This window comes from Macaca mulatta, chromosome 1 (assembly GCF_049350105.2).
Source record: "Macaca mulatta isolate MMU2019108-1 chromosome 1, T2T-MMU8v2.0, whole genome shotgun sequence".
NCBI classification, from domain to species: Eukaryota; Metazoa; Chordata; class Mammalia; order Primates; family Cercopithecidae; genus Macaca; species Macaca mulatta.
Window position 1 is genome coordinate 238171436 of NC_133406.1, and position 14021 is coordinate 238185456.

At 66.1% G+C, this 14021-nt stretch overlaps 1 protein-coding gene across 4 annotated transcripts in view; it reads right to left on the reverse strand.

Annotated features, from left to right (window-relative positions):
• Window positions 1-1483: 1483 nt before the first annotated feature.
• Window positions 1484-14021, reverse strand: part of PLCH2 (phospholipase C eta 2) — a 38153-nt gene continuing 25615 nt past the window's right edge. Inside the window, exons 12-24 of one of the 4 annotated variants that reach the window (XR_013409442.1) lie at window positions 12246-12338; window positions 11685-11767; window positions 10560-10657; window positions 10257-10439; window positions 9559-9666; window positions 8540-8664; window positions 8364-8448; window positions 7963-8109; window positions 7383-7462; window positions 4295-5087; window positions 3636-3662; window positions 2825-3349; window positions 1484-2643 (exon numbers count right to left, since the gene is read on the reverse strand). Coding sequence is in view for 2 of the 4 variants with exons in the window: in XM_077978914.1 (XP_077835040.1) it covers window positions 2058-3349; window positions 4295-5087; window positions 7383-7462; window positions 7963-8109; window positions 8364-8448; window positions 8540-8664; window positions 9559-9666; window positions 10257-10439; window positions 10560-10657; window positions 11685-11767; window positions 12246-12338 (3087 nt within the window). In the remaining 2 variants the exon portion in view is untranslated. Of the gene's footprint in view, window positions 3350-3635; window positions 3663-4271; window positions 5088-7382; window positions 7463-7962; window positions 8110-8363; window positions 8449-8539; window positions 8665-9558; window positions 9667-10256; window positions 10440-10559; window positions 10658-11684; window positions 11768-12245; window positions 12339-14021 lie in introns of all 4 variants that reach the window. The other 3 variants (XR_013409438.1, XM_077978914.1, XM_077978921.1) reach the window with 3 other exon arrangements.

Sequence of the window (14021 nt, forward strand, 5' to 3'; positions counted from 1 at the left end):
TTGCTACCATCCTGGCCCCCCTCACTGGTGGTGGATGGCAGCAGTGGCCTGGCCACTCTGGGCACCTGGGTGTGTGACTGCCCGGCCTGACATCCACAGGGCTTGACCCCAGGGTTGGAGAGTCCATCTGTGCTAGGGGACGCACCCACTGCAGAGGTTTGGCCAGAGCCTGGCCCAGACAGGATCCCAGGAGGAGGTGGGGGATGCACAGAGGCCTGGGAGGACAGAGCCAGGACAAGGACACCAGGGCCCAGCCCAGGCTGGTGAGCCCCTGCACACCCCCACGCAGGGCCTGCTAGCCTGCCTGTGGCCCTGGCCTCAGCTCCCCTCCTGCAGAAGAGGCCACCCAGCCTATGGGCCAGGCACCCCTGTGCCTCCGGGTAACCTTAGCCTCTGTGACCCCAGCCCTTCCCCAGCCAGAGCAGGCGGGCTCTGGCCTCCGCCTTGCTCCCTTGACGTGGCCATTTCGACTGCGCTTTTCTCAAGACACGATCTGGCCCCAGGCTCTCAGCCCCTCCTTGACTCCCGCAGACCCCCAGCTGGCTCCTCAAGCCCTGCTCTGCCCACAGCACCACTCAGGGGCTCACTGGGAGGCCTCGGTCATCAGGCTGCTGTCATTGTCATCGCCAGGGGCTCTGTGAGTCCCCTGTCCCAGAACTGAGACTCCTCAGGCTCAGGTGCCGCCCTGGGCCCCAGGCAACCAGCTCACCACACCCCTGCTCTCGGTGGGGCCACAGCTGCCCGCACGCAAGCGTCCCGGGGCTTGACGATGGCGATGTCTCGCAGGCTCTCTCTGAGGGGCCTGGTGGGGCTCGGGGAAGGGGAGCACCAGTGGCCCCTCTGCCTGGCTGAGTTGGGGAAGTGATGACAGCGGTTCCTGTGGCCGCCCACGATCCCTGCCAGTGCAGGAACATGATGAGGGCAGAGCAACTCCCCAGAACTTCCCCAGCACCCCAGGATTCCAGCCTCCGGGCCTCATGCCCACCTTCCCAAGGGCCCTGCCTAGGTGCAAGGCAGCCAGGGATGAGACGGAACACCCCGACAGCAGCACTCATCCGGGTGGTGGGCTGGGCGGGCCCCTTGGGCAGCAGCAGGTGGTGGAGCCTCATGGGGCAGGACACTCCCTGACCTTGGCCACGGGGTGGGCCACACCCACTCCCATTGTTGGGGCAGCAGAGGATGAGCTGCAGCACAGGCCTCTGGAGGCCCAACCAGCACCCCAGCCTCTCCAGGGTACGGCCTTTCTGGAACCACCATCCTCCAAGACTGCAGGCAGAGCAGCCCCCAGGGTCGGGGGGCCGGCGGCCCGGGGTTAGGGTCTGCGCCCTGAGGAGCAGGCTTTGCAGCCCACTCTGGGAGCCCATCCAGCTCAGCCCTCTGAGGACGGGCCAGGTCTTTTCTTGGGGTGTCCTTTGGGCCTGGCACAGGCTCTGACAGACACCTGGTGTCGCACAGGAGGCTGAGCGAGCGGGAGGCCCGTGCATGCTGGTGAGCACGTTTATTGGAACCACGTTCGGGAGTTTACAGAGGCTTAGGCCTGGTGCAGAGGGCAGCATGGTCGCAGCAAGGCAGATGCAGCCTTCAAGGCGAGGCCCAGGTAGCATCCTGAGCAGCCCTGTGCCTCACAAGCACCCCAGCCTGTGCCGTGGCCAGGTCAGCTGCATCTCCCAGGGCAGGCTCAGGACAGGTGTGCACAGATGCACACCACACACACCCGGGGCGAAAAGCCAGGTAAAAATGGAAAGGGACTTGGTATCATTTTAATGTTGTATAAGTTTTGCTTCTAAAAATTTAAATATTTCTGTATGGATCGATCCTAAAACACCGGAAAATCTGCCTGGCGGGGCCAGCCTCGACCCCCTCCTGTGGGCCCCAGGCCGGCAGCTTCAGCCTTTCCTCCCCCGGGAGCAGGGGCAGGAGGGAGGCAGGGGCCAAGGGGACACAGGGCAGCCAGGGACACAGTTTTGGGGGCCTGGCTGCCCTGTTTCCTGAGCAAACAACACGCCCACCCCTGTCCTGGGCCTCCAGAGCCCCCCAGGTTCCCACCACTGAGGTGGTCAGAGGCGGAGCAGGACCGGGTTTTCCGCGGCCACGGGTGCTGACCCAGGGGCTCCCTTGGAAGGTGCTGGCGCATCCACACCGCCCTCGTGGCCCACGGAGCAGGCGCCCTCGGGGGTGCCCCGCTCCTCCTCTGGGGGTCCCTGCCGGCCCAGGTCCTGTAGTCTCTGCTGCCGCTCCTGGGCCTGGCGGGCCCGACTGGCAATGGCACGCACACGGCTCTGGCTGCGGGAGGAGGAGCGCCGCAGAAAACCGGGGCCCCCCGCCACCCCCTCCCCAGCCGGGCCCAGGCTGGTGGGTGACGTGATGTCTCCTGCCTGCTGGAAGACCGTGAGCCAGCGCAGCTGCTCCGTCAGGGCGTCCCGTCTCACCCCTGGCCCCGACACCCGCCGTGTCCCTCCCGGGAGGCCCAAGCTGTGGCTCAGGCTGCGGGAGCCGCCCTCAAAGCTAGGGGCAAAGTCATCAGCAGTGAGGTCCCCCAGGCTCTTGGACTTGGCAGCCACGGGGCAGTCCTGCAGGCCCACCAGGGAGAGGCAGCCCCAGGGCAGCCGGAGTGGGAGGCCAGGCATCCGTGGGGCCAGGGGCCTGGGCCGCAGTTCGTCAGGCGTGGGAGGCCGCTGGCCCGCAGCCCGCAGGTTGGGGTTGGATTTGCTTTTGGTCACAGGTGGCAGGTCTGGGCGGGCAGCTGAAGCTGAGTGGGGCCTGGGGGGCAGGCGTCCCACATGGGCTCCGAGGAGGCTTTCACGACTGCGGCCCAGGCCCAGGCTGGGCAGGGAGAGGTCAATGACAGTGTCGCTAGACGACATGCTGGAGGAGGAGGAAACGCTGTCTCGGTGGCCACATGGCTCCAGCCGCTGCCACAGCCGGTCACCGGCCGTGGCATCGAAGTACACGGCAGGGGCTGGAAAGGGACCAGCCAGGGGCCGCCATCCTCCCAGGGGCTCTGTGGGCACCTGACCCTCACTCTTCACCCTTCTAATCACGGGCAGGTGGCCCGGGGTCCGGGGCTGGCTCCTGCCGTCTGACTGGCTGCTGGGGGCCCCCTCGTATGCCCCGCTGGGACGCTTGCCATTGCACGGCCGAGGCCTGCTGTCTCGGTGTTCCTCAGTGTCCTCTGGGGGGCTTGTCACATCGGCTCCCGGTCCTGTTGGGTATGGGGGCCGTTCCTGAGAAGAGCTGGTGGGGACGGCCGCTGGTGGCGTGGGGCCAGGGCCTGGGGCGGGCTCCTCGGCAATGGTTTCCAGGCTGCACGGTGGAGGGAGCGGCCGCTGCGTGGAGAGGGGGCGGGTGTCTGTGGGGAGGTAGGGGAGTGAGAGCGAGAGAGCCAGAGGGAGAAGCAGAAGAGAGGAAGAGAGGAAGACAGGGAGAGAGGCGGAGAGGAGTTGAGTCAGGGTGGTGTCCCCAGTACCCTGTGCCGAGGGTCGCCGGGCCCAGCTCCCACCCCGAGGCATCCCCCGGGCGCGGCACACTCAGTGTCCCCACCCTGCTGCTGGTGAGGCCCAGTCCATGCCCTGTGCCACACATGGGGCCCTCCTGGGGCTGGGACAGCACGGGACAGCAGGGCTGGGCCCCGTTACCTGTCGCTCGCCGCTCTCAGTTCCTAACTACGGAGGCAGCGTGGGTGGGGGCAGAAAGGAAAGCTTGGTCAGGGGGTCTGGAGGGGCAGGGTGGTATGGGGTGGGCTCCGTGTATGTCCCTCCCTCAGGGCCCAGGGAATCCACTCCACACAGCACTCGGCAAGCTCCAGGCGTCCCAGGGACGTAGGAGACACCCAGCAGCTGCACTACCTGCCCACATCAGACTTCCCAGGAGGGACCCCTGGAGCCTGCCCTGGAGGGCGGTGGGAATGGGATGGGACGTGGCCCCCAGTCCCAGGAAGGGCATCAGTCGCCAGCCGCCCGGGAGGTGAGTTTGAGGAAGCGCCCAGTCAGAGGGGCCCAGCATGTCAGGCCACGCTCCTGGCCCCGGACCCTCAGCAAGAGCAGCTAGTTCTTTCCAGCCTGTCGGGCCTCAAACCAGCTCCACCCCAAGTCCCAGGGCCTCAAGGTCAGACAGGAGGGCTGGGGCTACTGGCCACAGGCAAGCCAAGGGAGCAGAGTGCCACGGAAACAGTGCCACGGAGACAGAGCCACGAGCACACGAGACGATGCCGTCTACGCAGAAGCAGCAGCAGGTGACCCAGGCCCAGCCATGCCGGGGGCGTGCGGGAGGACCGCGCAGGGCAGAAGGGGCTTACCGGTGGAGAACATGGGGGATTTACTCCTGATCTCCTCCAGCTTTTGAGCAAACAAGGCACTCATCTCTCCCTGCAGGGCCCCCGGTTGCCTGCAGGCACCCTCAGGCCAGTGGGGGGACCTTTCAGGGATGCCCGGGCTGTCTGGGCTGCTGGAGTCCGAGGAGCCGCTACCGCCTGGACCCTGCCTCCAGGCCCCGGGACCCTTGGGTGCCTCTCTGCTTCTCCCTGCGATAGCTTGAGGGTCCAGGCCGCAGCAGGGGGCCCCCAGTGAGTCAGCCCGGGCCCGGGGCTGCTGGCGGATGGCTGCCTGCGTGCTCGCGAGCCCCGGGCTGGGTGGCCGCTCCCTCTGCAGGCCCTCGGTGTTCACGCCGGCGCAGGATCCCACCACACACTTCATGCATGTGGCGGCCATCCCAGCAGCCCCGGGGCCGTCCAGGGCGCGCAGGGGCCGCACTCGCACAGGGCTCTTCTCTGTCACTGAAGCTGGTGCCTTACCTCGGGGGCTGCCGCTGCCGGGCCCCTCCTGGGCTGGGGCTTCCAGAGCAGGTCTGGGGCTGAGGGGCACCATGTCATCCGCCACCCCCTGGGAGCCTGTGTCCTGAGTGCCCAGGACCAGCTCCGGGAAGCCCTTGCGGCCCGGCTTCTGGCTCTTGGTTGGGGCGCTGGCTGTGCGCCGCAGGAGCCTCTGGCTAACGGAGGGCCGGGCCAGGGGCCGCCCAGCAGCATGACTGTCCAGTGAGCCGGGCTTTGGGCCTCGGAGGAAGAGGCCTTTTAGGCCCAGAGCCTGCTTGACCTGCAAGAGAAGGAACCTGCATAGCTGTTGCCAGGGGTCCCAGCCCAGCTGCAGCTGCACCCCCAGGGCCAGCTTTCCAGACCGTGCCACAGACGTGTCTCGGTCCGAGGGGCCAGGCCACCTCAGGCTGGGGGCGTGTGGACACACCTGGGCCTTCAGGAGCAGGGTCCCTAGGGCATTCTGCCTGGGACAGTGGCTGCTACAGATCTAAGTACAGATGGCCCACCCCACCCTCCTGGGCATGTGGGGCCTGTGAGGGGCATGGAGAGAAGGTCCTTCCTCCGGAGGAAAGACCTCAAGTCCCAGCCTGGCCCACCATAGCCTGCACCTGCTCAGAGACCTGCAGCCCCATCGCTGGCAGGGGACACTGGTGTGGCACTCCCTGGTTGCGTGTGCCCCTCTCTCAGGCAGGAGCAGCTGGTCTACAGCAGGAGTAACCAGGTGCAGTGGGAGGCCTGCTCGCCCAGCCCACGTCCTGCTCACTCTCATGGTGATACTCCTGCCCTGGGAAGTACCACCTCTTCCAGGAAACCTTCCTGAATTCCCCCAGACAGCCTTTTCTGGTCTCGCCCTGCCCTCTGCTCATGTGAACCCCCAAGGCCCACAACTGGCTTGCTGACCCCTGAACCCTGCCAAGATGGGCTCAGGCTCCTGGCCCACCAGTACCTGGCCACAGCCAATCTTCCTGGACAGCTAGGTCCAGGCGGTCCCTGCCTGAGCAGAACAGCTGCTGAGAGGGAGGCAGCTGCATCTCCAGGGTGCAGAGGCCAGAGGGGCCCTCACATGCCAGATGCCCCCGAGACCGGCAGCACCCACTGTGCCCCCATGATGAGCCGTGCTTGTGCACAGAGCGGCCCAGGCCCAGCAGGTGGGTCACCTCCCTGCAGGGCGCCTCTGGGCAGATGCGTTCAGATGGCCAGCACTTGAATCAGCTTCCTGATTCAAGATTCCAAATCCACGCATTTGGTCACAGTGGCTGGGAAGCCATTTAGAAGCAGATCCGGGATTCCAGCTCGGAGCACCGGCCTCAGGGGTGCCCTCATCCCAGGCACTGGGCATGGTTGGCAAGGACAGGGAAGGAGCGGGAGGGGAACTCAGAACCAGCAGCCTGAGGGTCCGACAGGGGGGCAGGAGAGAGAAGGAGGGGGATAGGAGGGGCACAGCGGGGGCTCCAGCGGGCTCCCCACCAGGGAAGGGGCTGAGGGAGGGGAGGGAGGATTGAGGGAGAGGAGGAGAGGGGAGGCCAGTGAGAAGGCGGCCACCCAGCTGAACCCTGGATCTGCCTCGTAAATGCCACTCTGGCTGGGGATGGCCAGGGCCCCCAGAGCCATGTCATGATCCACGTCACAAGAGCGACAGTCCCCAAATGCTACCAGGAATCACGGATGCTAATGGGGCATGGCCTGGGCATGCAGGGGTGGCGGGCCGCACTGTCCCGCGCACCGGGTACCTTCAAGGCTCCTAACAGAGCTGGGCTTCTAAAGGTAGAGACTGAGGCCATAGAGAAGCCGACTGCAAGACCAAAGAGACAGAGGGAGCAGGTGAGGCAGCCACAGCAGCGGCCTGGGGAGCCCTGCGGCCTGGGGAGCCCTGCGGCCTGGGGGACGAGGAACAGATGGGTATATAGACAGCAGAGGCCGGATGGCACTTCTGGGCCCAAGAGCACGGCAGGAGAGTCAGCACTGGGCTTGGGCAGGCCCCTCGTGCTGTGTGAGCAGGGTCCTCCAAGGGCCAACTGCAACCAGCAGGACCCAGGGGGCACTGGGCCTCGGCTGAGAACCAGGGCATCCGGCTCTGCAGGGCAGCAGGGCCGGCACCAGCACCCCTTCCTGCGGAAGCCGAGTCCCCACTCTGACCTGGGGCAGGGGACAGACATGCTGGGTGTGGAGTGACAGGCAAACCGGGGCAGCTGCCTTCCATGTGACAGCAGGAAGTAGAGGGGTAGGGGGTGAGAGAGGGGAGGGGGCACCACTCAGTCCCTGCTGAGAAGCCAGATGGCAGCACTGTGGGGGTGGAGCCTGCGAGGCCGGCGGGGCAAGGCCCAGAGCACTTGGGACCTGCCCTGCCGGAGATGCCCACAGCCAGCCCTGGGGTCAGAGGTGGGCACTGGTGGCTCAGGAGCCAGACCCCCACAGCACCCCCTCTTGCAGGTAGAGGAGCAGAGGCCCGGGGAGGGGACCCTAGGCCTCACTGCCTGAGTTCAGGACCCAGCCCTGGGGACACATGGGGGTGCATAGGACAAGGGGCTGGTGCGGCCCCTCCCCACGATGGCTGGTGGCAGGGGGTGATACTCACCTTACCACTGATGTCACTGACAGCCACGTGCACGAAGATGGAGGCCTCTTCTATCCCCTCCAGGTACACGTGCCTGTAGCCTGGAGCAGTGTGGGTCAGCAGGGTCATGAGGTCACAGCCTCCCGAGGCCCCCACCTGCTCTGTCCCCCACTCTACTCAAAGGTCCCAAGACCCCAAATACAGCCGACAAACCCAGGCCTGGGACCTCTGCCTCCCATGGGCCCAGCACTACCCCCACCTCCTCCAGGAAGCCCACTGGCATTGCACCAGCCTGCAGGGACCTCTTCCTGGGGGTGGCCCCTCCCCCACAGGCCGTGCCCCCCGCCCCCCGACCCGCAGGTCCCCAGGCTGGCTCTTGTCCTGTCCTCAGCCCTCTTCCTGGGGGTGACCTCTCCCGCACAGGCTATGTCCCCATCAGACCCACAGAGCCCCAGGCTGGCTCTTCTCCTGTCCTCAGCTCCTGTCTCTGGTGCCAGATGCAGGCCCGCCCACACAGGCACCAACTCGCAGGGGAAACAGTGCCTGCCCTGCCTGGGGGCCCTCAGCCAGTGCGGGGGGCACCGTGTCCACACCTGCCCACCTGGCATCATGCTGCTGAAGGCCAGCGTCCTCTGGCCAATGAAGTCACGCCCGATTGGGTCATGGTCCCAGACGAGGAAGCGGACCAGCGCGATCTCCGGCATGTGCACTGTGAACACCAGGGTCTCCTCCCAGGTGGGGTTGAACCCTGGGGAAGCAGCGCCAGGAGGAGTGTCCCGTGGGCAGGGCCCGGCCCAGCACCACTCCAGCCTGGAGCCCCGGCCCACACCACTCCCAATGCCGCTCCCGGTGCCGCTCCCGGGACTGCCCACCTAGAGGGGAGCGGCACCCAGGACTGTCACCGAGGGAGGCCTGGGCAGAGCACCCGGGCACACCAGGTAGCCCCAACCCTCCCCCTCAGACTTCCATCACCAGCGTGACAGAGCCACGGCTGAGCCTCACCGTTGTCATCCACCACGCGGGTCTGCTCCCTGCTGCAGTCCACAGGGAGCCCGATGATCTCCACCTCCACAAAGGGGTCGATGATCTGGGACACAGGAGTGGGGCTGGCTTCGGGGCCCATCACGATGCCCGGCCCACTCCCCACTCCCACCCGCCTGTGCAGGGCTGGCCCCCACCTCCCCGCGGTCCCCCAGCATGGAGTCGCGCGGCTTGGGGAGCTGCTGGCCACTGATGATCCGGAGCACCAGCTGCTTCTTGAGCTGCCCGGGCAGGGGGTCCTCCGAGTTGGGGTTGAACACACCTAAGGGGATGCCGGGCAGGTGGTCAGTGGCCCAGCCCTCAGCAAGCCCCCTACTCGCTGGGGCATGGCTGCCCCTCCCCGGCCCCCACATAGGAGACTGCAGCCAGTGCCAGGTGGAGGGAGGGAGGCAGCAGTCCGGGGGGGCACCTCAGGGGGGCAGGTGCGCCTGGCCCAGTATGGATCACCTTTGTGGCCACCGCAGCACATGGGACAGAGCCCATGCCTCCCACGGCTGAGCGGAGGAGGTCACACAGCTTCTGGGGTTGGGTCTGGGTCCCTGGGGGTTTGAGGGGTGGGGTCTCTGGTGACAGTGCCCTGGGGCCCGGTCAGGCTGAGAACTCCGAGGAGGGCAAGCCAAGGGCAGAGGTGGAAGTGGCCGGTCCACAGCAGTAGCCAGGTCCAGCGGAAGGTCCACTCGCCCGTCCCCTGTCCTGCCCACTCCCATGGTGATACTCCTGCCAGGGCCACAGGGGGACCAAGCTAGAAGTCATCCACAGCAGACAAAACAGAGGTGTCTGAGAGCTGGGAGGAGGTTCCCTCCAACACCCAGCCCAGACCCAGGTCCTGAGACCCACAGAGGGGCCAGGCACAGGGGGCTGGGTCGCTGGCACTGGGCCCCCCTCAGACAAGTCCTGCCATGAATCTCACATGGGGCCCAGGCTCCCCAATTCTCCATCCCTGGATTCCGGGCAGAGCTGGGCCCTTCTTTGCAACCCTAGCAAGGAGGGTTTCCCCACCCACCTCCCCAGCATCCTGGGAGCTTCGTCCCAACCTGACCCTCCAGGGGACTCTGCCAAAGCCGCCCCCACCCCCTTGCTAGCCCGTGGGGCTCCGATCTCCGTTCTGGGGACACCCAGGAGGCCCATCCGAGCCCTGAGCATCCGAGCGCCTCACCCTGGCACATGCACTCGGGCTTGAGTACGTAGCCGCAGCCACCGTTGGCGCTGAACTTGGCTCGGTTGAGCTGCAGCATCCGCCCCTCTGACTGGTAGTTCAGGGCAACTGTGAGGGGGATACAAGGCTGCCCCGGTCAGCACCCGACCTTCCAGGGGTGTCCCCCACCCACCTGCCACCACACGCTAGCCTCCCCTGCACAGCTGCCGCGGATCTGCTGTCTGCCGCTCGTTCACCCAATATGAATGGGACGCTGAGGCTCGCACCTGTGCAGAACTGAGGCCAGCACATCCTGGAGGAACGTTCCTGGAGCTGGCGCAGCCAGCCTCGCAGGCAGGTGTCCCTGGGAGTACGTGGACAGGCCTGCATCATCGCTCCCACATCCCCCTGAGGCTTGAAGGACCCTGCCCCAGTGCTAGCCTGGTGTCAGTGGCAGCCTGGTGTCAGTGCTAGCCTGGTGTCAGTGGCAGCCTGGTGTCAGTGGCAGCCTGGTGTCAGTGCTAGGCTGGTGTCAGTGGCAGCCTGGTGTCAGTGGCAGCCTGGTATCGGCAGCACGCCGCGGAGGTGTGGAGGCTCCAAGGGCAAGAGAGCTTGGACAGAACCAAGGCCCCAGCAGGAACCCTGCTCACCGCTTGGGCTCCAGGGACCATCTGAGCCGAGCCCTCCCACCACGCCCAGTGCGCCACGCCCGCACCCACCCATTTGGCAGCCGGCATTCCAGAAGGGCTGAGGGTTGTAGTTGCTGGAGTCCACGCGGTAGGAGGAGGGGTAGATGCGGGAGAGCTGGTGCTGGTTGAAGCGCAGGTACTGCGCCGGCTTCTGCTGCAAAATCTGGTGGGCCTTGGTCTCGCTGAAGGACGACACCTGCCAGCTGGACACCGCTGTGGCACCGGTGACCGGTCGTCAGACTGCGAGTCCTCGACCTCGCCCGGCGCCCAGCAGCATAGCAGGGATTGGGGACAGGGAGGCCTCCACCTGTGCCAGGTCCCTGAGCCACTCACCCTCCATCTCTATGTCGTGGGTGGCCACGGACTTGGTGTACTTCACCAGGTCAGAGAGGGCCCGGGACAGCTTCATGGTCTTCTTCTGCCGGGTCGTCCTGTGGCAGGTACAGGGTGTCAGAACCCCTCCCATCCAGGGCCAGCCTGGCACCCAGCTCCGTGAGACGGGCTCCAGGACTCAGGCAGGTTCATTAATTCACGCAGCGGGCCCTGAACCCTGAGAGACAGACCCCAGACTGGGCTGCAGGCTGCGGAAACCCGAGTGCCAGGCAGGATGTGGGCTGGCTCGGAGCTACCGGCAGAGGCAAAGGCTCCAGGCACTGTGTGCAGTGGAGGATGATGTGGTCTGCCAAGCGTGGCAGGTGTGGGGGCTTCTGGAAGGTTCTGAGCAGGGGAGAGCTGGGGTCAGGGCCTGGGTCTGGACTAGAATCACTATGTGGAGAGGAGGCCGGGGGGGCCTCCGTGTCACCCAGGTGGCAGCAGCGCGTGTGGATCAGGTGTGTGCTGAGGGCAGAGCCCGGCTGGCACGTGGGACGGGACTGGACAGGAGGGGGCTGCACCCAGGCGAGGGGCACAGAGGAACCGCTGGGGGATGGAAGTGAGGGGAGACGGCAATAGGAGGGAGTGGGCAGCACGGGGGAGCCCAGGGTTGGGGAGGGGCGGAAGCTCCTTCTGGGCTTGTAGGTTTGAGATCCCAAAGAGACTCCAGACAGTGGTGAGGGGAGCCTCAGACACAGGGGCCTGGGCCTTGAATTCAGCCTGACTGGACGGGAAGTGGGGGAGCCACTTCATGGCAGGCATTTGATGCCCCCTGGGGAGGGCATGAGGCTGGAGGCCTCATAGGAGGAGGTGAGGACCAAGGGCCGACAGCCCAGCAGCATCCAGGCCTGTGGGGACCTGGGCCCTCCAGCCACCTGCTCGGCCACCCCTGCCCCCACTGCTCGCAGCCACCAGCCTGCCCTGCACACCACACTCCCCACCACTTCCCACTGCTTCCAGGGGCCAAGAAGGGGGTGGGTCCTGCCCGGCTCGGGGTTGTCCCTGGTGGGGTCACCACAGAGAAGGGGCTGGCTGGGCCAGGCTCCCAGGAGCGTACAGGGCCTCCCCATGGGGCAGGGCACCTACCCTCGGCTCTGACCTCCCGGGGAGTCCTGGCCCTCATCTCCCTCCTCCATGCTGGCCGCCTTCTTCAGCTTGCTGCCCTTCTTCTGTGTGGGGGGCAGAGGCATGAGCTGTAGGGCCCCTGGCCCAGGTCAGGCCTTGGCGAAGCTAGGGCGTTGGGGAGGGCCTGTCCTCCAGGGTCCCCGGTGGCCCACACAGCCTCCCATGTCCATCCCGCCTGGCTGGGCCTGCCAGAGCCTCCTCAGTGCCCTCCCAATCTGGGCTCCGGCGGACACCCAGGGCAGCCACAGGGCACCTGAGCTTGGGACAAGGGCCAGCGTGGGCCAGAGAAGGGATGTGAGCCAGCGAGGCACCTGCTCCCACCAGCTCCAAGCCCAGGCTCCTGGCCCAGTCCCTGGCACCTGCCGCCGATAGCTCAGCCCGACTCAGAAGGGATCCTGCAAGCCAGGCTGGGAACCCTGGGGGCTGGGAACCCTGGGGGCTGGGGCAGGGCCTACTGGGGCACTGGGAGCAGGGAGAACACTGGGCCCAGACGGGGACCCTGGCCTGGGAGCTGCGCCGGACCTTGCGCCTGGAGAAGCTTCCCACGACGAGGCGCCCGTTGCGTCTGCTGGCCCCGGCATCCTCCCCAGACTCCACGTCCTCTTCAGCCTTGCTCTGAGTCCAAGGGAGAGACAGGGACATGGTGAGCCCAGCCTTGAACCAGGCAGGGAGGCCGGGACAGCTCCCTGGTCGCCACAGGAGGCCCTCCTGGAGGAGGTGGGCTTGAGCCAGGTCTGAAGTAAGGCAGACAGGGGAGGAGAGGGCAGGGCGGGGACAGGTTGGGGAGCCCCGTGGCCGCCGTTCCCAGTCCGCCCTGGCGCAGAGCCAGCTGCTGAGGAGAAGCAGCCTGGAAGGCAGGCCCCGGTGGAAACATGTGCTCACACCTGCCTCAGCGTCTCTCATGCGTTATTTTAAACTCATTAAGTTCGGAATTTTTTTTCCCCACCAGTGGTGACTACATAATAACTGCATTTGTGTGTCTGGAATATTCCTCGGCCAGGCCTGCTTGCATAACCCTTTTACGAGCGTTCCGTGGCCCTGCCGCCCTGACCTGTTCCCATAACGCGCAGGTACCTCGTCATCAGACAGACAGCTCCAGTGGGCGCTCCCTGAGGCGGGCCGTAAACCAGGGAACCCCAGGAAGCCACTGTGAGCCTTCCTACCACTGTGTAAGCAGCAGGCACATCCGGGGCTCCCCTGCTTGCCCCCCGCTGAACCCCGGGCCACATCACCAACTGCTCATTCATCCCAAAGCTCATTCCCAATGGAACCAGCAGAGCCTGTGCTGCCACTTGACCCCTGCAGCCCCCTCCACAGATACCCCCAAAACATGGCCTGGCTGTGCTCAGGAGGGGCTCCCATGCACATCCTGTCCCCCACCAAGGGTGGGGGCTGCTTTCTTCGAAACACTGCGAAGCCCTGGGCTTGCAGCAGGGGTCCCTGTTAGAGAGGAACTTCCGCCAGAAGCGGACACAGCACCCACCCGTGGCCATGCCCCTGTAGACGCCCACCCCTCTGGACACACCCCTGCAACACCCACAACACGCCCCTGCACACACGCCCTCCTACACCCGCGGATGCTCCCACACTGCTGCAAAGAGGCCACTGCAGCTCTCACGACCACAGACTCGGCGCTCAGCCACGCCGCAGCAAACCGCTCCTACTGCTCCCCGCTCTCACCAGCCTGGACCTGTGCCTGCCTGGACACTCCCTCACCGGACGCATCGGAAATCAGGACACATTGCGCCCGCAGGCCCCATGCCAGGCGGGCCTCTCAGTCCTGTTGACACGGCCGGGGAGCTCCCGCCAGCCTCCCTGTGCTCTGGTACCATGGCCCAGAGGTGTGGCCTGCCCCTCCTTCACCCTCACAGGGAGCCAGGATGGGATTGGACGGCCCTTCCCACAGCCCAGAGTGGCCGCGGGGCCTTCCCGTCACCAGGCTGCACTGGCCGGAGCCCGAGGCCCCGCGTGCACCGCAGCAGGAGGCTTCCGGGTTGTCCGGGTCCACACGGCTCTCAGACGTGCTCGTCTCTCTCAACCTCCAGAAAAGCCAGCCCCGGTTTCCTCTTAATTTATTGACGCCACAGCTGCCGGGAGAGGCTCCAGGAGCCGGATTCACAGTGCGCCTGGAGCCAGTCGGGGCCACCACACTTCACAGCTCCTTAAACATCCCCAAAACGCCGCAGTGACCCAGAGCCACGAGTGACTGTAAATCCAGGCATGACCGAGGAGAGGCACGCACTGACCCAGGAGACGGACGGCCAGACACAGCCCGTACTGCATGGCCAGACCTGCTGT